At 42.3% G+C, this 24,519-nt stretch overlaps 1 protein-coding gene across 1 annotated transcript; it reads right to left on the minus strand.

The window, feature by feature from the left end:
* Nucleotides 1–44: 44 nt before the first annotated feature.
* On the minus strand, nucleotides 45–24,273 carry atg2a (autophagy related 2A). The gene is made up of 42 exons (XM_056382268.1): nucleotides 23,760–24,273; nucleotides 23,196–23,358; nucleotides 22,064–22,213; nucleotides 21,760–21,862; nucleotides 18,552–18,696; nucleotides 17,778–17,999; nucleotides 17,502–17,601; nucleotides 16,612–16,776; nucleotides 16,006–16,148; nucleotides 15,658–15,736; nucleotides 15,332–15,581; nucleotides 14,851–14,992; nucleotides 14,521–14,619; nucleotides 14,023–14,178; nucleotides 13,067–13,340; nucleotides 12,507–12,579; nucleotides 12,102–12,276; nucleotides 11,852–11,994; nucleotides 11,419–11,540; nucleotides 11,114–11,271; nucleotides 10,777–10,909; nucleotides 10,456–10,640; nucleotides 10,294–10,374; nucleotides 8,979–9,085; nucleotides 8,785–8,877; nucleotides 8,531–8,601; nucleotides 8,290–8,366; nucleotides 7,827–7,997; nucleotides 7,372–7,498; nucleotides 6,268–6,491; nucleotides 5,915–6,144; nucleotides 5,670–5,805; nucleotides 5,211–5,438; nucleotides 4,952–5,053; nucleotides 4,404–4,488; nucleotides 3,985–4,138; nucleotides 3,664–3,733; nucleotides 3,437–3,519; nucleotides 3,121–3,242; nucleotides 2,849–3,003; nucleotides 2,296–2,454; nucleotides 45–2,067 (listed from the first exon to the last, which is right to left on the minus strand). The coding sequence occupies exons 1-42, from the start codon at nucleotides 23,928–23,930 to the stop codon at nucleotides 1,831–1,833; spliced, it is 6,063 nt and encodes a 2,020-aa protein (XP_056238243.1). The 5' UTR covers nucleotides 23,931–24,273; the 3' UTR covers nucleotides 45–1,830.
* Between the last annotated feature and the right edge of the window lie 246 nt (nucleotides 24,274–24,519).

The following is a 24,519-nucleotide window of genomic DNA, read 5'->3' on the forward strand; positions in this document are numbered from 1 at the left end:
TTAATTGTGTTGATTAACAGCAAAAATATCAGGCAAATACAGTGTTCAGTTTTTATACCAAATTTTTTATTTTTTGTATTAATTTTGTATACTCCTTGTCTTTGTAATATACAGGTCATTCATACAGTTTATGATATAGTAAATAGTAATTACACACAAGAGGTGTAACAAGCAACAGCCTGACAACCTCACAGACATGCATCATGCGCGCACACAAACACACACTCTCTCACTCACATACACACACACACATACAAACACAGAGGGACACATATCCCTTACGCTTATTAAACAAAAAAGATAAAAATGTAAAACTTTTTTAAAATCACAAAACCCTAATTATTCTTCCTCCATTATCACCAGATTTCCATCATCTCAACTCTTGTTTTGAAAATGAGACAATATTAATGTTTCAACAAAATAAAAAAAACAAACAAAAAACAAATAAAGAAACTTAAAAAATGCAAAAGGGCTACTAAAGAAAAGGGCAAAGCAATTCTGAGGAGATAGTAGGTTAATTCAGATCGCAGGCTCTGGTCCTAAACTCCTCATGGGAACAGAAGCACAAAAGAGCTGTGATATAGGTAAAAGAGCCATTGACTGTCATCAATTTGTAAAACAATTAACAATTCAAATCCAACTCGACTTTGTGAAGCTTTAACAGAATCCAATGTACTACAGAATTTAGAGACTTCATGTGACCTGGTGTTTTATTCAGTTAGTATCAATATGAGCCAGGGTGTGTTATATTTGTATTAGAGAGGGTACAGGATTGAGGAAGGCAACAAACACACTAGTCAAAAAGGGCACTCTGCAAGGTTTATGGCACAAATAACAGCACTGAGAGTAGTGGGCGCGTAGTGGGGCTAAACCTGAACCAGTCACACAACGTGGCTTTGTGAAATCAGGGTGAAAGCCCTTTGCCAACATCTGGAGGGTGTTAGCAAAGGACACTTGATTGATATATCCTCGTTGTCTCCTCTATGAGCATCACTGAACAACAAGTAGACCAAAGCTCAGGTCACAGTACTTGTCGATTCATCACATGCTGCAGCCAAAAACGTGAACTGATATTAAACATGATGGTCTTACAATACAGTTGTTCTTTATACTGTTGCTAAGTGCTGCTGGAGTTGTGATACCCTAAGACTTTTTTGCTTCCACATGAAGTAGGTAAACTTACATCAAAATCCCTACTTTAAATTAGAATACAAACAGGTTAAAGCAGAAAAATTCAGAGTACATGAAATGCCCACAATCTGCATCTTTCTTACAAACAATGAAAACCTTGAGAGTGATAATCCTTCCTTTGAAAAGAAAATGAAGCCGGTTGAGAGTGATGGTGATATGTTAGCACAGACAGCACAGAAAATCTGCAGACTAGCATATTACTGAGAGGAGGAATATGAAGAGAGCTCCTGCTGAATGCAGGACAGAAGAATTAAATCTAGTATGTCCATGTATGATGGAGCCGCATAAAACACTGGATGTCAGTAACTGCAGTAGTAGTAGTTAGTTGTTGCTTCGTTTTTGCATTGGAGCAAGCTGACACATTAGTCCATACACACATGCAAATACACATTCAAACCCCGGATTCGCTCCCCTAGCTGAGACTTTCCCAAATCATAATTTCACACACACACACACACACACACACACACACACACACACACACACACACACACACACACACACACACACACACACCACACACACACACACACACACACACACACACACACACACACACACACACACACACACACACACACACACACACACTCTCTCTCTCTCTCTTTCTCTCTCTCACACAGACACAAAAAGCAGTCATCATTCTTGGCCGTCCTCCGTGCGCCACTTCAGGAAATCCTCCTTTCGGGCATCTGGTTTGATCTGGTTCCTCATACCACCAAGCAGATTGGAGGTGGCTTCAGAGGCCACTATCAAGGGTCGAACTACGGTGGGTGGGATCTGCCGCAGGACACCGCCCACAGCACCAGGCAGACCCTTCTGTTCGTGGCCGCGGGATGCTACATCGCACAGAGTCTGAGCCGTGTCAATCACTCCCTGGAGGAGCAGACAGAATGAACATCACACACAGATTAGAAACCTGGTTATGTCTGGCAGAGAGATTTTCTTCAAGAGAAATCTGGCTGCAGAAATCTGGTTTCTCTATTTCCCCATCCTGATTATGTAACTGGGTTTTACATATGAGATTACCGCAGGAAGTCGACAGCACAGTTACTACAAGAATGTGAAAAAGTGACTCAGCTTTGGTTAAGTTTGGGCACGCACCTCTCTGACAGTGTCGTAGGCCTTGGCCACACCTTCTCGGAGGTCTGCAGGCTGGGCGGCTCTGCGGGGCCGGCTGGAAGGGGCCCGGCCCTCAGTGATGGCATAGCGATTCAGGGGAGGCGTTGGAGAAAGGATGTCATACACTGTTTCTGCTGTGGCCTGTAAAAATAGCAGAAAGAAACCACAAGTTAGTTTTCCTTATTCGAATCAAGAGTCTAAGGATAGAGTATGTTGTGTAGATTGTAAAGAGCTTTGAGGCTAATTTGTTATTTTGGGCTATATAAATAAAACTGACCTAACAAACACCTGAGGCCATGTTTATTCTGATATCCTTCAACAACAAGTGTCCATGCAGTTGGACACAAAAAAAATTTCCCGAGGATTTCTCAACCTCATATCTTCATTGAGTTAAATTGCTTTGTAACAGGCATTTTTCCTCTTTTGCAGAAGAAAATTGATTCCCAAAATGGCCCTTATGACAGCCATGTAATACATCTTTTATTCACAGTCACCAGTCTTAAACTACAGTGAAAAACCTTCCCAGACTCAGTACCTGTATGGCCTGCACCAGCCTGTTGCTGAGCTCCAGAGCAGCTGAAGCTGTTGAAGTGCCGAAGGATGCTGCCCCTCTCTGGAGACCTCGAATAATGCGTCCATCTTTCCTGTACTGCTCGATGGGCAACCAGAACAGATCCCTCACTCCATGGACTGGAGAAACACAGAGATGGGAAAGAGGGGATAAATGAGAGTGAAACAGAATAAAGAACATGTACATGTTAAGATGACAGTATGTGTTTGGAGCAGACACAAGCAGTATCAACTCACACAGCTGGACAACCGAGTGCATGGGGCCAACACCTCCCAGAATGCCCGGCAGCTGATTCTTCCTGATGTCGGTCAGCCACTCTGTGACAGCGTACTGGATCACTTTGTCTACACCGAGGAGACTAGGAAGTGTTGCAGAAGAGAGAGTGAGAGACAAACAACTGAAGACTCTACTGGTATACTTTTCAAACATAAAGATCTGCTCTCAAAAGGTCACAAACTACAGAATACTGATGTGGGGTAGTTGCAAATTGGATAGTCTCTCAGATAACAGTAATGTATCCACTGTAATGTAACGTAATGTTTGTTTTTCTACCCATGTCTGCAGCACAGCCTCTTTAGCTTCAGCTCAGAACAGTTTAACTGGGCCAGGCCGATCAGAATCCCTGCAAACGTTCCCTGTGAAACAAAGAGCAGGATGGAGGGAAGGTGTGAAAGTACCGTCAGCTTGGACAATTACTTCCTGATCCAACACACATGAGTACTACAGATTTCTTTTTGATAAGCTTTTGGTCAGGCCAGGTGACAGATGAACTGTCTCACCTGTTCAATGACGACATGTTTGCCTTGATAGTCCAGCCAGATAGGCACTTCAGAGGTGAAACGAAACTCCCTGAAAAGGACAGAGGGACGGAATAGAGAAATTATCAATCAATAACTCAAAACCTTTATTCATCTGAGACTAGCTGGCAAAGTGCACTCACTCTTATTTTAGCAATGTTCTGTTTTCCTTGTAGGTTACAGTTTACACATATTTGAACTTGTTGAACACAAGTGTCTTCACAACACAGAAAAACCTCCTTCTCCTTTGATTGCAACGCTCTCGATGCCTCCTGTTGAACTACTGTCAACATGTCAACATACCGGAAGTAGATTGGCTGGTCAGAGGAAGAGGTGGAGCCGGCAGAGGAGGAGCTTTGCTCGCTGTAGGTAGTTTCCACAGAAGCTGTGAGGTCAGGTCCCAGACCAGCAGCTGCCTCCGTCTCCTCAGACACCTTCTGGGAGGGGTCTACCTTCACTGAAAATAATGAAATGGAGACAGATATAGAAAAATAAATATTTACCATTGTGTGTCTAAAAATAAATATATAAGAAATGTTAAACATGCTCAAAATTAGCTCAACTCCACAAAAGGTAGCTTAGCAAATGAGAGAAGTCTACGTGATGGATCTTGTATAAAATCTTAATATTTATTTCAAACCCCTTCACATTAAGTATGAAAGACAACTGATGAAATATGCAGCAAAGAACAAAAAAATCATCACCAGACATATGTAGCTCACCTTCAGTTGCAGGGTCCACAGGCAGGTAAGGGTTAACATAGGAAGCTAGATTACTGAAGAAGTCCTTCAGGAAGAAAAGTGCATCCTGAAAAGGAGATGTGGAAAAAACAGGCTGGTTAGAGTGATCAATAAGCCACAAAAATTTCTGTGACGTGTCAAAGAGCTTTTCTAGGCAGATCACAAAGACAAAGTTAAATTACTCTTGGCTTTGAGTTGCCTATTGCCAAACTGCTGTAAGTTAAAATGTTTTTCATTTGTAATCAATTGCAAATGAAAATCAAGAATAATTATCAGGAGTAGTTACATGTTTTCTCTAATCTAGTTCTCTAATCTCAGCTCTAATGCTGGCAAACATAGCTGTTGTTTCTCCTAGGGCTGAAGCATTCACACAACAGCTTTGAATAAAAGTCACATCAGAGAACCAGGGTCAGTTTCTTCATTTCCTACACAGTGCAGATCTGAAGACTCTACTCTGAGACTGGGACTGAGTCTGGATGCACACGATTACACAGTTACTGTTAGTGTTCGGTTTCTGCTGCTGGAGTTACCTGGTCGATATTCAGGCGTAACGGCAGCAGGCTGACACGAAGACAGCACTCTGGACCACCCAGGCCAGACTCCGGACACACCTGCAGGGCCTTCACTGTCAGCTATAAAAACAAAACACACAGTCAGTGTCATACATAATCACATAATCATAATCATAATCATAATCACAGAAAACCCCTCATCACATCTTTCATTTCAGTAGCTTCTAAATCAAAGAGTCCCTCTGTCTGTCCATCCCCTGCCTCTGTGCTGCCTCACCATGTTGGAGTGGGCTCGGCGGGGCATGCTCTCGCTGGTGTAGAGGTAGAGGAATTTGTTGATTTGCGAGGAGGCCAGTCGGTCTCGAACCTCCAACTCCTGGACGATGAACACCTGCCTGGAGAGGGGCTGCTCGCCACTGGGACCAACTCCGACCACAGCTGCCATTGACCCCTCCCCATCCTGCCCCGCTACTACCACTGGATAGGACTCATGCTGGAAGGACACCTGGAGGATGTAACAGAAGGAATGTGTTGGGGAATGCGTTCCTATACTGCAAAATCAAATTTATGTTGAGGTGAACCAACTCATACTAACTCTTCAGTCTCAATCAATGTCAATACTGCAGAGTAAAAATATGTAGTGGAGTACAAGTATAAAGTAACAGTTAAGTAAAGGGCATGTACCTCATGAGAACAGCACTTGACCAAGTTTGCTTATTATCATCCACCACTGTACCTTAGTGAGCTGGATTTCCATCAGCAGTGTGTGCTGACGCCCGCTGCCTCCTGCCCACCGCCAGGAGTTCTGAGGACGAGAGGAAGCGACGCAGCGAGACGGGGACCCACGAACACCAGCGGGGACTGAACGGCCTCTGCAGGGAGAAGAGGACAGAGAAAATAAAAGAGAGCTGTAAAAGACTGAACAAATAATGAATAATATATAATAACGTAAACCTACTTGTGGCCCTGTGTGTGTGTTACCTGTTTGTCTGCTGGGCATGTATGGACATTGGCTTGCCGCCAAAGTCCTTGCCACCGTACAGATGCCAGACCACAGAGATCTCCCGCAGCACCACCCTGCTCTGGGGCACCGGGAAGCGGCTAGGGGCTCGGAGCAGGTCTGAGCTGCCTCGAGGCCTCGAGAAGTGACTGTCCTTCACCTTGATGGGACCCTGGGACAACACCGTCACCACAGGCTCCCCATCCCTGGGCTGTAACAAAACCAACATATGGAGATTTTGTAAAAAATCTGAGACGGAGTCTTGCTATGTAGCTAATGGGGAAGAAGAGAAGACAGACAAAAGAGGACCATAAAATCAAGTAGAGAGACTCACAGGAATGCCCATGCCAGGAGCCTCCAGGATGCAGAAGTCATCGTTGTCGGTGGAGCCCTCCGAGCCTTCCTCTGACATCATATCTGCCTGAGCCTCTGTTGCTGTGGCAACCAGTCCATCAAGCTCAGAGTCCTCCCCCTGCAAGACGGAGGGGCTGCGTTTCGGGGCTTCACCAGGGAACAGGTAGACGGAGACAGGCGAGCCTCTTGCCATGGAGGGTGAACCTGGAGAATCCAACAAAGTCCAACATTGTGCAAAGAACTGTGGGCCAACCACGCTGGTACTGTAAAAACCCTCCACCCTTTTCTGCAGTGACTAAAAGCCTCCTGAGCAGGTGTATGCATACAGTTGTAAATTACACTTCTTGTCTTACGTCAGAACTTATTGTGTTAGTTGGAAAAGAAAACTAAAGAATCGTACGCACTGTCTATCACTTTAACTCACTTTATTAATACAACAATTTGTTCCTAAGACCTTCACCAGGCAAAATCCACACGTCTCAACATACATTTAAAGGGTAAAAGGGCTCTGAAGGCAATCTCCTAAAGACAAGAGAATACATAGTGTAACATGGGATTGATTTGTAAAAAAGTGTTCTTTTATTTAATGTCTCTAGAGGGCTTTACTGGCAGTTATGCGTTTACCATTGTATGATCTCAGTGTCATGTTTTCCTTAATTTGAATGCATGGTGGGAGGTGCTGCCGGTGTCCTCTGGTGGGAAGGTGAAAGCCTGCAGCCTTTAACATACATCGTACTGTTTGGCTTTATGAATTTTTGCCTGATGAAAGTCTGAGGACTGAGACATTGTGTTAATGAAGTGAGTTCAACTGATGAACAGTGCACAGGATTCTTTGGCTGGTGAAATTGCGACCAATTTCGTTGTGTTAGTGAAATCTGGCAAACCAGGGGCTGAGCTTCATGTTTTTTTTCCTGAATTCAGTTCAATGTATGACAATATATTCCTCTATCTGTCAAGCTTCATATCATGTATGGAAATCAATTCAAATCAACCAGCCCACAGTCCTCTTCCTATACACAAGGACACTTGTCGTCATCACAGGATTGAACCGTGTTCTGTTCTCATGAGACAAACTCTGCCCTACCTGGGTCTAAACTTTCTTCTCGATGGCTCTTCTCTGTGTCAATTAAGGCATCAGCCAGATCGTACTGGTTGATCTCAGCGGTTTCAGCTGGAGGGCAGGGCAGCAGAGAGGCAGGACTTTCTGACAACTAACAAGACAAGGCAAGACAATTTTATGGTATGTTTATACCAAATATGTTCATATATTATCGACGTTTCATCTGAAATTGATCATCCATTCACTTTTACTTATCTAGGAAATTATTTGCAGGAGTCTTTATACTCTTCAGGCTGACTCATCTAATAAATGAAGTTCATTTAAGTCACATTGAGTAAGAGAATCCACTTAATGCATAACATTTAAGTTGTACTTTATATGTATATGAGTTAATGGAGTTGCACTCACTTAACACAAAACAATTATTATATTCTTATCCATCCATTATCTTTATTCTCTAGTGAATACACGGCCCTTACTGGTAATTTCTGACCAGCGATTTCAGTGGGTGAGGCGTGTCGCGGCGGGGGGTGTAGGTCACCCTGGGAGACCAGGTACTGCAGCAGATTGACAAGGGCAGCGCAGGAATCAGCACAGGTGTGGAGGTGGACCACATTGTTGGAGCAACGGAGCTCAAAGAGAGGCTGGGACTGGAGTCAGAAAAGATTTATAGGCAGACACAGGAAAGAGGAAAGGTGGTGACAGAGAGTGAGGGAATAAGAGGAGGGAGAAAAAAATATAAAACAAAAAAATATAAACTGATCGAATCAATGCAGCTACTGCAGGATTCTTTTTATGCATTTGTACTTGCTCATTTGTTTTCCTCTTTTACCATGCAATATATCAAATGCTGATCAAGTCTGTGTAAATCAAAGATTCTTGAAAGGTAATTTTTACACAAACAAATTAGAGTGAAATAGTAAACAGATTGCGAGCACTCACAAGTTTGCCTGAATCATTGCCTTTCCATGTGGTGATGGCGAGTTCCAGCAGGTCGATGTCCAGAATACACACATAATCTATGTGAGACAGAGACAGATGATGGTTTTCATTAGACTAATCAGTGTCACTAATCAGTAATCAATCAATAATTCAGGCTTGGAACATTGTAACAAATATTGTTGTTACTATTGTACAATTGTACAATTCGGCAGCACACACACACATGTATCACGTGTCTTACCTCTCCTCAAGTCAACGATGTCAGTCTCACATTTGTCAGAGAGGTAGAGAGCAGAGTCATCCAGGATGAATCTGACCACAGCGTAACAAAAACACAACTTACACAAGGTTCTCACACTGCGAGTCATCAGTTCATTTAATGTGATATAATCTGACAACATTTCAGACATCATTTTATTTACTGTGCTGATTATCATTCCAAAAATATTTTCAGTAAGTGTTTTATTCACACGGACAGCTGGTGGTGAACTGTACCTAAGGTGGAAGGTGGCAGTGTCTACGATGATATTACTGGACAGAGAGAAGGACTCCGCTGTGAACAACACTCGCAGTGGCAGATACAGAGGTCTGGCAAACAGAATAGCAGAAGATGAAGGTGAAAAAAATAGAAGAGAACGGCATCATTTACACTTGCATTTTAAATTTAAATCACTTTCTCAGGTGCATACCTGTAGTCGACGGCACAGGTAACGAGGTGTGTGTGGAGGACAGTGATGACGGCAGGTGCTGTGTAGCCCAGAATGGGATCATCAATAACATCCAGGAAGTCAACCAGCTGCAACAAAATGACACAGACAGACTCACTTGGCAGGAGATACAGAAAGTCAAACATTTTCAATTCATCCACCTAATTTGATTTCAACAACGAGAGAGGGTCACATTTGTCGGCATAACCCAATTGGTATAACTGGAAAATAAAACAAGCCAAATTGCATTTGATGTAATGAGAGCATAGGTCTGCAGGTCTATTTGATTTTGCAATTACTCATATAAAATCATACTTTACTAAAATGTAATAGTTTATACTTATTATCTTTGGGAGCAAGAAAAGTTGAGTTGTTGGGCTGGTGATTTAATACCGGTGGGTCCTGTGAGGAAAGAGCTACCAGCACGGACAGGATGATGTTCCTGGCCAAGTCATCTATGTCCTAGGATTTTTCTTTAATGTTTTTTTATTGTCTGGATGGAAAGATCTGCAGACATTATTCTGCTCTGTATAATCAGTCTGTGATATCTGATTGACCTCTGAGTTATTCTGTCATTAACTGTAATTTACCCTTTTTTGTGTCCCCACTTTCTCTAAAGCTGCTACATCTACATGAGTGATTTACAACTCCTCTGAAATCACCTTCAACTCCCCTAAAGCAAGCGCTTGAATGACAGTTTATGTAGTTGGAAAAAATGTTGGAATATTGTAAGCAATAGCACAATGAAGATTTTCTAGTTTTCGAGAAATCGGTATCTCCATCTCCCTCTTTCTGCACTCCACATCTTTTCACATTTTCCAAATGTCTATTTCTGTATGAATGTGGAATGTCAGAAATGTTTGTCTAGAGACAGAAAAAGCCATTTTCTAACTCTTAACACTAGATCCTTAAATGGCTCAGCCGTTCCCCTGCACTGTAGTTGTTCTCCAGACATTCGATGCATTATCATACTTTCACATTAGGCAAGTAAAGTGTGCAGTAAGCAAAAACAACTCAAAATGCCAAGAAATTAAATGATAAAAATACAACTGTTTTTACAACTGTTATTAGGTGCTTTCAAGGTCAAGGTAGAATTCTATTGTCATTCTGTGAATATAAAATACTCAGTATACATGGGAACAAAACTGCGTTCCTTAAGTGATTCAGTGTACAAAGACAGTAAAGTGCAAGTAGAATGAAACTGATGTAAAAAGAACATTGCAAGACAAGAAAATAGCAAGAAGACTCTATGATCTGTAACACGACTTGTTTTTAGCTTTTTTGTGCTGCTTCTCACCTGCTCGTGCCAGCTCTGATTGGTCTGCGTCATGTAATGTCGCATTGTAGCACCTTGAAGTCGAAGGGCGACTAGGAACTCCTGCGAGGAGGCGCAGAAACAAATATTAATTCATTTCAAACTTGCACCAACACCAGAACCGGATGCACGAGGAGGACGTACCTTGACATTCCTCTGGAGGTCCAGTGTGATTTTGATGGCTGTAGATAACATCTGTAGCTCCCCCTCCCTGCCGCTCACGCTGCTCACACCCACCTCTGTGGGGTAGATGGTGGGGTCCAAATGTTTTGGTGGAGTGAAGCTGGGCATCTCCAACCGTTGTGGGATGGGGGTGTCTTTCACCACCGCTGCAGTGGTGTGAAGATGACCAGAAAGATACATTAACATTTTCTACTTGGCATTAGATCTACTTCAACATAATTTGAAGAGGAGAATATGAATTATGTTGCAATTAAATGTTGCAAACAACAAGACAATGTGAACCTCGGTGGTAGAGCTCCACTCGTCTGCTCTCCAGACACAAAAAATTGAGATTAGGGTCGTTCTGGTGCTGCGCCACGCTGAATATCTTCCCTCCTTCCAAGTCGAGCACAATCTCCCCATGACTCTCGTCCTCCTGAATCAATGAAATGCAGTGAAAATGGTTAAGAAACACAGAAATGATTTGATAACAACGGACACAGGAACAAAAATTTTAGATTTGACTAAGCAACCTGACAAAACAAACAACATGCTCAAGAGCCGATGCAGTTAAACTCATCAGAGCCCTCTTTAAATTCTGTGTCCTCCTAATATTATGGTTAGCAACCACCTGGCACACCTTCTTGTCTGTTCTGGCTTGAAGGCGTCCTTTGCCAATAATCACAGTGAGGGAGAGGAGGCTGAGGTTGTGGTTTGGGCGAAGAGCTGACTGTTGTGTCCTTCCAGATGATTCGCTGGCCAAAAAGAACTGAGGATCGTCCTCTTCTGAATCAGAGTCTATGGCACAGATTGCAAGAAAACAGAGGAAAAAAATACTTTATCTGTTTATCTGGAGGGATAAACCTCGTCCACATACAAATAAAATATCAAACTTGTGTATGTAATGTTAGAATTATGTGTAATAGATCTACATGTCAAACTCACCCAGTCTAAAGGCTGACTTGCAGAGCTGGAACTCATCGTGACGATGGCGGCCATGATCGGGGCTGTGGGCCGAGGGGGGAGGAGGGGGAGGCGGCTCCCACATCAACAGATCATTGTTGATCCTTTTGGAGAAAGAGGTGGGTGAAGAAAATTAAACATTACTTCTGATGCAGTATTTAAGACCAATATTAACCAGGACACCACTACTATAAAAAAGTCAAGTCAAGAAAATCTATATGTTTAAAGGCAGATAAAATGCATTTTGTAACTCGACCCCGAGTGAACTTAGAGAACAATACAATCTTGAATAGTGAAAAAGATCTAAATTTATTTTTTTTAAATTTAAGTAATTCTACTGAAGATAATTTAACTTGTGGGGGGATTCCTGGATACTGTGAGGACAGCACTCACATTTACTCTACTCTTGACATACCTGTTGTAGACGCTCTGGAAGGCCTGTTTGCTGGGCAGGAGGATGTAGGCCAGTGGCAGGCTGATGTCCACAGCACACTGACACTGAGCGACGCACTGCGCCTGAAACTGACGCATCTCCTCCGGGTCGGCTGGTATCACCATCTAACACAATAAAGGAGGAAAAGGGAGGAGGAATGAGTTAGGTCGGGAAGGTCGATAAGACAGGTGATGAATGCGATGTGCCATTTTTTTTCAGTGTGTCAACACGCCTCCTCAGTCTCAAACATGGTGCGGTTGGAGGAGAACGGCGAGCTGGTTTTGTTGTTGAGTTCACAGTGACTTTCAAAGAAGGCGGATCCCAGGTCGCCGATGAGGCCCAGGTTCATCCCACTCAGACCTGCTGCTGGGCCCTGAGCCTCACCTCCACGCACATGCACTGATATCCTGTTCACAGAAACATGAGGACAGATTGATTGTGAAAGGTGATACTGGTTTGTAGTAGATTATATTATAACAATATTATCCGTCTGATTTCATGAGCAAGAATTATTCAATTTACAAGCAGAAACTCCAACTTTATCTTGGGGAGCATCAGATTATAGCATGTAGCTCAACAGCTAAAAATGTTTTCATGAAACATGTATCTAATTATTCTCATGATCACCACTACTGACCTGGGCAGAGAGTCACAGTTCTTCTTCACTCTGATACAGGGGAAAGAGCCGCCCTCCCAGCCCTCATACGACCCTGGTGATAAACAACACCTCAGTTCTCTACTCCACATTTCAAATTAGGTCCCTGATGCATCATTTTTTAATCAGTTCTTACATTATTAAGGGGAAATAAAGTAATGTGTTACTGAATTGCGATCTAAATTTCCACAGGGCAGGACTACATGCAACAGCAAAGCATAACAGAGCTACAGTCAGTCTTACATATCAAGCCCTTTAGATACATCTTCCACCACTTCTATGAGCAGCTCATAATAAAACTAAATACTAATGGCAACACATTAACAAAAACAAGGGTTTTGTTGTCATCAGCTGAAATAATTACAGTTAACTGATATGTTTTAATTGTCTTATTTTTTTATTGACTGTTTTTGATTGACTTCTTGTTTAAATAAAGACAGATAAACACTCTAGATTATCTACGTTGAGCCGTTGGCATTGGTCGGTATACTGTGTGTCTGTTAGTAAAAACAACAGTAATGTATATAAGAGTGTGTTCCCACCATGCAGGTCGCTGAAGGAGGCCTCCAGCAGCTGGGTGAGGCAGGGAGCCCATGGCTGTCCTGGGGCGGTCTGGCCGCCCTGGAGGTCTGGGGCCTCCTGGTGCTTCAGTTCCAGCTCCATCAACTCCAGCACCAAGGTCTCCTGCCGCACCGCCCTCTGAGTTGGAGGCCGGCGCTTAGGGAGGGGCCGCAGGTCGGGTATGGGGAAGCGAAGCTTGAGGATGGCGTGTGGGGAGAGGAGGGTGAAGGAGGACCACAGCTCACTGCTCTGGGTCTGAGAGGAAAGACAGTGAGAAATCTCTTAGTATTTATTTATCAACAGAAAGTTAGCTGAACATGGATTTGAGGAGTTACAGACAGTCACACCTGTAATTAGTGTTGACCAGTGAGTAGCTTGACTAAGAGCTTAAGGCCAATTTGAAGACTACTGAGAAAGTGCTTATTTACCCTTATGCCTGGCAGTTTTCTTCATGGTTGCGTCAGCACAAATATGATCAGTCAGACATGACGGGATTACCTTCTCAAGCTTTTTCCAAAAAGCTTTGTCTATGTTTGGTGTCCTATTGTCATGCTGATGTAAAAATCCATGACTCTGCATAACAAACAGGATTACTCCAACGTTTTACTGCTAAGCTATGAGCAGTCTGGGTTATTTACAGATGGGCTGCTGTACAGGAGAAAAGCTCAAAACCATAATTAAGTACCATCAGTGAACAGCATCTACCCCAAATTAAGATAATAATTCTGTTTGTATCGGGCACATGTATTTCCACCTTTACCATCCATGACAAAGCAGGTGTAATAACATGTCAGCTGATTTCCTCTGTGCGCCATGTTTCGTGACATGACTGTTACCTTGGTTACTAATCATGGTTTCAGGTGAATTGTGGTTTACATTTTTAGGGCTCTTTGTATATTTTTCCTTGATGATGGGATGAGTGTCTGTGGGGCTGCACCTGTGTGAGTCCAGGTCCAGCAGTCTGTGTGGGGCAGTGGCTGAAGGCTTTGCTCAGGCTCCCCAGGCGACTGAGGATGTCGAGGTCCAGCTCTGCACTCAGCTCTGCCAGCTCCACTCGCACCACACTGTCCCGCCGCACCACCCGCTGTTTACCCTGGCAACACACAAACATGCACACACGACATGTCTCAAAGACTAATGTATCCATTTTCTGATAAATTATTTTTATCACGTCGTCATCCAGTTGCTTACTGTTCAGACTCTACTATGATACAGTTTGTTAAATTACAGATTTTTTTGTAGAACTAATCAATATTACACTAAAGGAAACATTTCACTGATAAATCTTTGTAATACATTTTATTAGATATAAGAGATTCAAGTTGGCATGAATATGCTTATGAGTTTTAGCATTGTCACAATCCAGATTTTCAATGTTCAGTTTTACTGCTACCAGAGTGTGTGTGTGTGTGTGTGTGTGTGTATAAATGTGTACCTTACGCAGGTGTTTTTCACTGAGGCTGTAGTGTAGTTGGGCACATGGTCTGGCTGCTGCTCCAATTGTGAACAAACCAGATTTCTGGAACTGAAGCAACTGGAAAGAGACAGAGGGAAACATGTTGTACTATCAAGTCTTCCTTTTCAGCTTGGTAAGAGAACAACAAACATAAACTACTTTCAGCTGTGACAACAGTATTTAGACACCTTAGACCTTATGTGATCGCTTATCGCTGCTAATGCAATCACCATTGGCCCCACTGAAAATATAATGACCTTATGTGAACAGCCAGTCAGTTCAAAAGCTACACAGACAGAAATTTTCTACCTCGCTGTACTGAGGCTTTCCGTCCTCCCAGAGGCACTCTAACAGCTCCATTCTGCTGAAGGAGAGGTCAGAGGTCACAGCTCGACTGTGGCGTCTCCCGCTCTTCATCTCAAAAGCAACCTGCACTGCTGCTCCTGTCAGTCTGGAAGAGAAGACAACAGAGAGAATTGGACACAAATTAGTCACTCTCACTCTCTAAGAGTAGACTGTACAAAGCCAAAACAACAGTGTTTGGCAAATTACATAATGTAAAGTGTTTTTAACTTTTCAGAAATGTACCACATTCCTCAATACATACAGGCTATTTAACTTCACCAAGGTTTATAGTACTTCTACAAGTTTGTTTCCACGAGCTCCTTTATATATTTCTTCTATATCTTCTGCAGGCCATAAATAAGTACCTTCAAACCTGCAACTGTTCTGCAAAAAGTCCACATGAATTATAATTCAGCAAGGACAAAATATACGTGTGTTTTTCTACCTGAGATGAGAGTGTGGGCAGGCCTTGGCAAAGCCACCTCTCAGATGGTGGAAGTCTCTCTCGCTGAACATGCTGTCTTTGAAGAAGGCCAACTCCCGGAAGAACACCTGAGACACCTGAGCCAATGACGAGGCTCCATCGAGGGTAGAGGGCAGGTCCTCCTGCAGCAGGGTTAGTGTGAGCCCGCCAAGCGTCACGCGCAACAAAGCATCAGGCTTCAGCTGCTCTGCCTGGCCGCTGTGTGAGCGTCCTGCAGGGAAGAGGGTGAGAGTTCAGAGAGATCTGAGAATAGTTCAGTACTCTGCACTGCTGATAGCTCATTTTACCTCTGGTCCGGCTGCTGGCCTGCGGTAGACTTGACAGGCAGCCCGCTACAGGATATCGCCTGGAACAGTTCACCATGCCCTGACAGGGGAAGGTAAAGCGGAAATCAGATTGATAAGTACATTTACAGGCTCCGGTTCTGCGTTTGTTGTTGTTCTCTGTAAGTAAGTGAAGAAAGACGACAAATTAACATAACATTAATTAATCAATTAATTAATTAATTAAAAATACTAATATTATTCTTGGCAAAACTAGTACTAGATACCAATACTAATATTGACTCTCAAGGGCAATAAGCTTATTGTGCATGCTGTACCAGACATCTGCCAACAAACACACACAGGCTGTACCTGTGCAGTCAGTGCTGCAGGCTGCGTGAAGCTGGCTACACTGTGTGTAGAGGACTCCATATCACTGTCTGACATCTCGCTGCCGGAGCGCACAGACGTCACACTACTGCTCATCCCACCAGGACCCATAGAGTAAAACATTTCTACACACACACACACACACACACACACACACACACACACACACACACACACACACACACACACACACACACACACACACACACACACACACGTTATTTACTACAATGTACACAAACACTTTGTGGCAGGATTATTAATTAGCACTGTATTATAAGCATATGTTAATGCTGATTGACAATTAATTGCTTGATTTATTATCTGAAGATTTTGTTTTACAATTAGAGCAACATTTTCCACCATCCAAAAGAAACCCCATTTGTTCAATTAATGAATGTTATTTTTGCTGTTTTCAACAGTGTCTTTGACTTATTAAAGTCTCACTTTGGAAGGAAACTCTTCATATGTATATTACACAGAAAAAAGTCAGTGTCTGACATGATTAAAAACTACACTACACCTTCAGGAGCAGGCCGGGTATCTCAGACAGATATGTTATAAGTGAACCTTTGCAGCTCTGTATACCTCCATTCTCCAAACCGGTGACATAGGGTTCCAGGTCAGCCTCCATATCCCACTCCCTGTCTCTGGGACTGGAGCCCAGCTGCTTACTGAGGTCCTCCTCAATCATACGCAGGTCGTCTGAGTCTAACGGGCGGCTGTGTATTCCACCACACTTGGTCTCTAGCTCTGGGGGAGAGAGGACAGAGAAATGGATTCATACATGCACAAAAGAGAACCAGACAGAAACCAAATTGTGTGACGTCATGTTTATGAGGCATTTATAGATGTCTGTGACCTTATTGTCTGGCTGTGAACTACAGAGAAAACAGCACAGACTTCTTCAGGCTTACTATTAGTCTGCATTTCAATGTATCTGTGTCTGTGTATCTAAAGCTTGTGGACACACAATCACCTTGTGGTTCCTTGACACATAGGAAGTAATGAATAACCAGTGAATTTGTGGTCTGACTTTAGTGCATGCATGAATGTAAGTATTAGTACATTTTACTCATTAGTATTTGTCCTTCCTCTCTCATTTAAAAGCAATTTTATTTGTGGACAGAAAATCACTATGAAGTCTAATGCCCATCTGATTATTTATAATGTTATCATAACGGGCCTCACTATGACCTGACTATACCTTGACCGGTTTTTGCTTTCAGCTGACCGAATCACCATCTTTTAAAATTACAGAGGCACATGACATAATCACTGTGATATATTAAACACATGCTGATAACAAGGATCAGAGGTTCAGTTTCAGACTTAAAATTTTCATGAAAATGTCATTAAACGTTGGGTTTTTGATCCGTGTTTGGATCTTGAGCGTTCAGTCATATGCGTTAAATTGAAAAAGCAGTAACCCTGCCTTTGCATTGTTTCATGTACAGTTTATCAATGTTTTATTGTACCAGTGTCTATGCAGAGGGCTGCCAGCAGGTCTGTCAGATGGGTTATTTGATCTGGAGACAGCAGCATGTGGACACAGCCTACCTTCCCATCCAACTCCAACTGATGAACAGAGAGAAAGAGACAGGAAACACATGTCAATACGAGAGAACAGTTGCATTGTCTAAACCTTCAGTGTGTTACAATACGCACGCACACGCACACGCGCACACACACACACACACACACACACAAACACACACACACACACACACACACACACACACACACACACACACCTTTGGTCCAGGTAGCATGTCGTTCTGTTTGATCTTGACTATGGTCTCAATGAAACCGGAGCAGCTTCCTATGAGCAGTGGCTGAGATGGAGGACAGTGAGGGGCTGCCAGGGGCTTTGCCTCTTCCTCTTCCTCCTCATCTTCATCTTCCCCCTCCTCCTCCTGCTCCTCCTCTCCTTCACTTGCTGCTGCTGAATCTTGGTGTTCCTCCTCAGGAGGACTCTGAGAAATGAAGTCAAATCTTTGAGCATTTTTGGTTATAGAGCTACGTTACCTAAGAGACCACACTGGGGTTTTTGTCAGGATTGTTACTGTGGAACATTTCCTCCTCCTTCACTTATTTGCTGCCCATTTATTCATGTACGAAATGAAAGTCAGTTTTGAAGACAAAGAAGGACCACACCAGTATGTTCCACTATGTTGACAAATTAACTCAAGCATGTATTTTTATGTTGCCACTGACAACCAATAAACTTGTTATTTCTGTTTATTTCTGTTTGGCTGTGGCGCAGAATATTGTTGAAGCCTTTGGAGTTTTTACCCTCTTCTTCATTTTCATCTTGACTTTTTAAATGTATTTTTTGTGGTTCCTTTACAATCATTCATAACATCATTAGTTATTGGGTGAGTGAGTAAACTGAATAAATGATACAGAATGTCAAATTATTATTCATGTGAGATAAGTGTGATGGAAAAAGGTAAAAAAAATAAACTAAATCAGACATAAAGATTAGTCATAAAGAGTCCTTAGTAAGTCACTATGGTGTCCGTCACCTGTACTGTGCCAGTGCTGTCATAAAACAGCTGAACAGCGCTCAGCTGGAGGATCTTGTGCAGGAAGGCAGGCGGCTGGTGGATGTCGACAGGCACGGCAGTCTGGCTAGCTGGATCTCGCACCGCCTCATCAAAGTACTCCAGCCTGGAGCGACACGTGCAAACAAACACACACATTACTTAGCGCTGTGACAAAAAAATTCAGAACATGTGGGAGAAAGTGTAAATATTAAGAACTGAAAAGAAAAGGGCTGCTGTTCTTCTGGTGCATATGAAGTAGCCAAATCTACATTGTGACAGCAAGAAAATTTGTTTATGGTAATGTAATTTCCATTCGGAGAAAAGGTTCATAGTTACTCTGACACACAACATAGAATTGTTCATGGAAATGATGCTACAGTTTTAAAATCAATATACCTTACAATGACGTACTGATCAGTACAAGCAGTACTTATTATTTTGTCTCTGTTTACTGACTCAAGGTCCGTTTCACTGAAGTACAATTACAGTATACTGCACGTGCCATGATCTCAGAGAGACAACAGGAGCCGAAGCTTCCCGTTTAATAAACACTACCACTCTAACATGCCTCATGGGACTCAGATCAGTCGTTCTGTTAAAAATCAGGAGATTTGTTGAGACGCCAGGGCCTTCTGGTTACTGACCCCAGATCAGGACAGCCATCCTGAGAAGCTTTGTCAATGAGCCAGGAAAACAAAAAGGGTTCAACAGAGTCACAGTAAAATGCCAACAGAGTCATGGAACATGTGGGACATACAAGGACATTGATTTGGTTTCAGACGTGGGGGCATTGTATTCTAATCCTTCCTAAGATGATTTTAACTTCCTTTACTACAAAGAGTCCTGTGCTTTACTGTCTTTTTCTATGATGCTAAATTCTATGTATTTTTAGGACAAAATAAACTGTAAATAAAAAAAAAGGATTCTATAATTTATTAAATCTGAAAAAAAAACCCTGAGTGTTGTCGACAGCTTTTCCTTTCAGGCAACATAAACTCCCAACAACCCAACAATAAGGTGAAGCAGCCTGGATGTAGCATGAGAGATTAAACACAGGGCAAAAAGTATGAAAAGTCAATGGGAGAGTGCAGCAATTTTTAAAAATTTTTTCAGGCTCGGGGTATAAACTAAATACATTAAATGCATAACACATATACATAATAAACAAATAACAACATTCATTTAAAATTTAAATTCCATCACAAAACAATTGATATTAACATTTACCGTTAGATAAACATTACATCGACATAAAATTTACATGTTTTGCTTGATGCGTAAATTTAACAACAATGAATGAATTCCAAAGTCAAATGTCCTGCATGCCTGTGCAGACAGCAGCTGCATACACCACTTCAGCTTGTGGGTTGCCCTGTTGTGGCAACAGATGGTATGAAATTGTATGTATGTGTGTGGATTGTGTGTCCTGCTTGTGTTTCATATGCAATCTGGCAACTTGGACAACGTCAGACAAACATGCAAAACAAATGGATCTGTGTATGACGATTATTCATAATAAAGATTGTGGGCCATGCAAGTTACGAGTTTCCCAGGAGAAACAAGAAAACGGGAGGGCACCAGGAAAGTACTTTGAATTACAAGGGACTATCGGGAGAAACAGGAGTGTTGCCAAGTATGCAAATGTAGTACTAATAATATTCTCACGTGAGCAATAATAATATGTCATTTGATTAGGATTGAGCACTGCATTTTCAAAATAGTGAAGATATTATGTCAACAATGCAGTAAAAGCAAAATCAACCATTAAAAATCATAATCGCTTTCAATAAATTATGGTTGCACAATTCATGATTATTATTTTATCTATAGTCATGCAACCAGTGTACTCCCTAGCTGACCACAGCAACAGCGACTGTGTCAACATTACACTTATCCATCAAGATCATGCTCGAAGACTCCCTGACATCCCACATGGATGTCACCTTAATTGCAGCCTGCAGTTATTTAAAAACCCTGTTCAGGTGAATGACTTTGTCAATATTGACCCTGTGTAAAGCTTCACACTGAGGCTGTCTGACAACACAAGTCCAAGTAGTGCAAGTTCATAATGGAGCACGGGCCTCTGCTCTTATCTGCTGATGAGCAGAGAGAAGATGAAAACTAATTATTGGCTTCCATCTGGCTTTCCCTCTCCCCTAACAGTAATATAAGTGCTGATGTTGTTGAGTTACAACATTACTGATCACAGACATACATTTAATTTGTCTGTTATCAACTGTGTGATAAACTGTGACATATGGCAAATAAGAAGCTGTGGGAATAAAACTGGATAAGTGTATTAATATATTTGAGGAGATGTAGAAAATGCTAACCACTATGTGTCAGGTCATTCTGTGTAGTTTGTTCTTTGCTTTTGTTGCCTGAAGTGCTTCAGTTCCCCGTTGTGTTTCAGTTTGTATCTCCACCAACAAGGGCTACAGAGCATTTTTATGTCCTTATAACCATGGCCAATTTATAAGCACACCTGTTCACACGTGTACTTTGACAATAATGATGCACTGATTTCAATACAGTAGACAAGATGTTGGATAATTTTGAGTTGAAACCACAACTACAACTTATATGTTTTTGTTTTGATCAGGCCCAAAAAGACTAAATAAATAAACTGTTCACTTGATGAATACGCCATAATTAAAGAAAACTAAAAACTATACCAGGAAGCCCATCCCGTTAAAGCTATAGCTGGTGTTAAAATGAGAGTGAAAATTACATGTTTAGTGGCTTTGCATGGACTATGTTCTTTTGTAGAAGAAATCATCCCGACTCATTTGAGCTGATCCTCTTCATATTTCTAGGGCAGTGTAATTATTTAAAAAGGCAACTCAGGTAGGATTTTCTATAAATATATTATTTCCAAATGAACCATAAAAGTGACCTTTGAAGTTGCATTTCTAAAAGCCCCATGAGCTGCTTTCTGTCACCATGTTTCAGTAACAATAGTAGCACCAGTAGTAGTAGTAGATGAAAATGAATTAACTACAGTACATATAAATCATACACTTTTTGTAGTATTAACAAAGAGAATACATAGAATTTTAAAAATACGAAATAATGGGCACAAAAACATGAAGGTGGAGTAAGAACCAAAAGGACTTTGAGTGGACATAACAGTCCAGTTTTTCTTTATTTACTTTAAGTGAATCTTGAAATGTTAACTCCAACCTACCGTTTGATGTGCACCTCTAAGGCAACGCCTGTATCCAGGTCCAGGGGCTGGTGCTCGATGCGGACAATAGTGTCTAGAAAGGTGACTTTAATACGACGAAGGACTGCAAACACAGATGAGATGACAAACATGCAAAGTTACATTAGTGCTTATCTTTCAAATCCTCTCTTCTTAGTTATGAGTGTGTGTTCAGACTGGATTTTCACTGGAGAAATATTCCCACTAATAATTGTCATACGGGTGTTCATTATTACTGTGGGAGAATTTTGATGTCTACACATTGACACACACAGTCTTCACTCACCCGTCTCAATGGTTTGTGCAAACATCTCAAGCCCCTCCAGCGGGGCAGGTGGCTCCTCGGACGCCTCCGGGGGGTCCTTCAGGCACTCCTGAGCCAGCTGCATGCTGGAGGTCATGCTGGATGACCAACCCTGGGAGTCCCAACCCCCACCTGAGTGCAAACAAAACCACATGGGATTCAGTGATTTCTGTACTTCAGGGTTGCTGTGTAAATGCTGATTCACAATCAGCCTTGAATTGGCCATTTAAGCTCTTTAACCTATATTCTCTATGTGGTTTGACAAAGATGTAGTGCAAGTGACATGTGCACACTGCCTTTGTGACTGGGACACTTAATACACCCAATGCAATATTGTGACATAAAGTTAACAATTTACACATGGAGATTGTGTTGGATCTCCTGAGTTCTCTGGAGACCAGTGCAGAGCTGAGAGGATTAATTAAGTCAGCAAACTAATTAGCTTGTTGACAATCATTTCAGTCGTTTTTAACTAAAAATGCAAAACATTATCTGGTGCCACTTACTCAAATGTAATTATTTTCCATAGCTCTTCCTCATGTGACAATTAACTGATTACTTTTGGGGTTTTGCTCTGACAAAACACTCTGACTATGTCAGTTTCGGCTGCAGAAAAACATAATAGGCTTTGAGTAACTGAGAAGAGTTAAGAAATTGCAGCTTTAGAGAAGTGGTTGGATTAAAAGCACACAAAGGTCTTTGCAAATGACAAGTGGACTTGTGGTGAAATGAATCTGCCTGAATGTGTGGAGCCCTCCACCCTCATTCACATCTTGATGTGTGCATCTTTTTCTATATTCTTTCTATATTCTATGTATTCAATATTTCTATATGCACTTCAGTATTAAATCTTACCAAATGGACACTTATCTCAAGAACCAAGAGACAAAACAAGAGATTTACTGCAGGAATAATTGTGGTAAAACAGTAATGAAAACAGGGACAACATAGTCCTAACATTAACCCTGCACTCGTCAAATTTGGACAGCATGAGTCTAATAAACCCAAGAAGATCCTCCCTCACTCAACCTGTGGCTGACTGATGTGTTTGGTAGAAGGGAATAGGGGGAAATCCCAAGGGTTGATTCAAGAAGTTGTTTATCAGTGAACTTACTGGTCCGGTACTTGGGTCGACATGTTATCTGAAGACCAGAAACTTCTAAGGTGCAGTGATCAGTCAGGAGAGCTTGCCAGGGGATGGTCACTGCTATGCTGCTCACGAAGCCATCCACTATCTCCAGAGGAGCTCCCAGAGACTCCAAAAGCTCATTGACCGCCTGGAGTAAAGAGGAAGCAGTGAATCAGGAGAGAGGGAAGAAATGCAAAGTGAAAGAAATGAGAATAACTGTTTCATATCCATCCTATCACTCTGGACGTAGCCTTATAAAGCAAAGAAGTGCATAGTTAGCATAACAGAGGGAAATATATCTGTTCAGAGTGTTTGGACACTAATGAGAGATACAGCTAATCTGGTGGGCTGGTGATACGTTTCCCAGGAGTGTGTTTCCTCGAAGAAATGCGAGCTAGGCTATGAGCATGACGTTGGAGATTGTTGTTGAACTCGAGTGCAGTTGCGAAACAGTCAAGGGTGCACGAGTCGGACAAAAACACACGATGACTGCTGCTGTGGTGGTTGGAAAGTTGACAACCACTCTGTCCTCTCTTGATCAAAACTCACCCAGACATCGAGGTTGATTTCCTTGATGACACCGCTGCCGTTGTACAGGTCCAACCCCAGCTGGTCCAGGCTCAGTCGTTCCTGCAAAAAGTGACCGAGGTAGTGCTGCAAGAGGTATCGACAGGCCCGCTTCTTGATTGAGCCCGACCAGGGGAAAAGCCAGCGAGACATAGGGCCAGAGAAAGCGGGGAGAGGGAGCGAAGAGGTGGCGGAGGAGAACGAGTGCGACTACAGTCCACTGGCAACTGCATAACAGACTAACACAAAGTGTGCAAAAACAAGGAATGAGCCACAGCTAGCTACAAGGGGCTAAGGAAGGGGTAAACCGTAACTCTAGTTCCCCCCTAGGCTTGACACAAAAACTAGAAAATCCTTTGTGTCAGGACCGACGAGGCTCCCACGCTTCTTGACGAGAAGTTACTCCAAATGTCTGTAGCTGTCTCGGCTCATATTTTCTATACGTTTCAGTCGAAGCGGAGCGACAGGTCCTGTTGGTGCGTATCTCCTGTTTCAGGGTTGTTTATTGTTATCATACGCCAACTGATGGTATGGTGGACGTACGTGCGTCATGCGTAGCCGTGACGAAAGACAAGACCCGGAAAAGAGATATGATTCGCTCCAGGCTCCATCTTGGTAAGGTCAATAAGTATAATAATCACATTTTACCATGGATGTATGTGTCTTATAATACATCCATGCATTATACTCCAAATTGAGAAGATAATGTTTTTCAAATGTGGTCACAAAGGAACTTGCAGTT

The sequence above is a fragment of the Seriola aureovittata genome, chromosome 8 (genome assembly GCF_021018895.1).
Source record: "Seriola aureovittata isolate HTS-2021-v1 ecotype China chromosome 8, ASM2101889v1, whole genome shotgun sequence".
In the NCBI taxonomy this organism is placed as follows: domain Eukaryota; kingdom Metazoa; phylum Chordata; class Actinopteri; order Carangiformes; family Carangidae; genus Seriola; species Seriola aureovittata.

Excerpts from the sequence above, each read along its gene's own strand:
- atg2a (XM_056382268.1), bottom strand. The coding sequence starts at position 23,930 with ATGTCTCGCTGGCTTTTCCCCTGGTCGGGCTCAATCAAGAAGCGGGCC. Across the intron at positions 14,179-14,520 it reads GTGAAAAACACCTGCGTAAG|GGTAAACAGCGGGTGGTGCG; the intron begins GTACACATTTAT and ends GTGTGTTGCCAG. Across the intron at positions 8,878-8,978 it reads ACCTGTGCCGTCGACTACAG|ACCTCTGTATCTGCCACTGC; the intron begins GTATGCACCTGA and ends TCTGTTTGCCAG.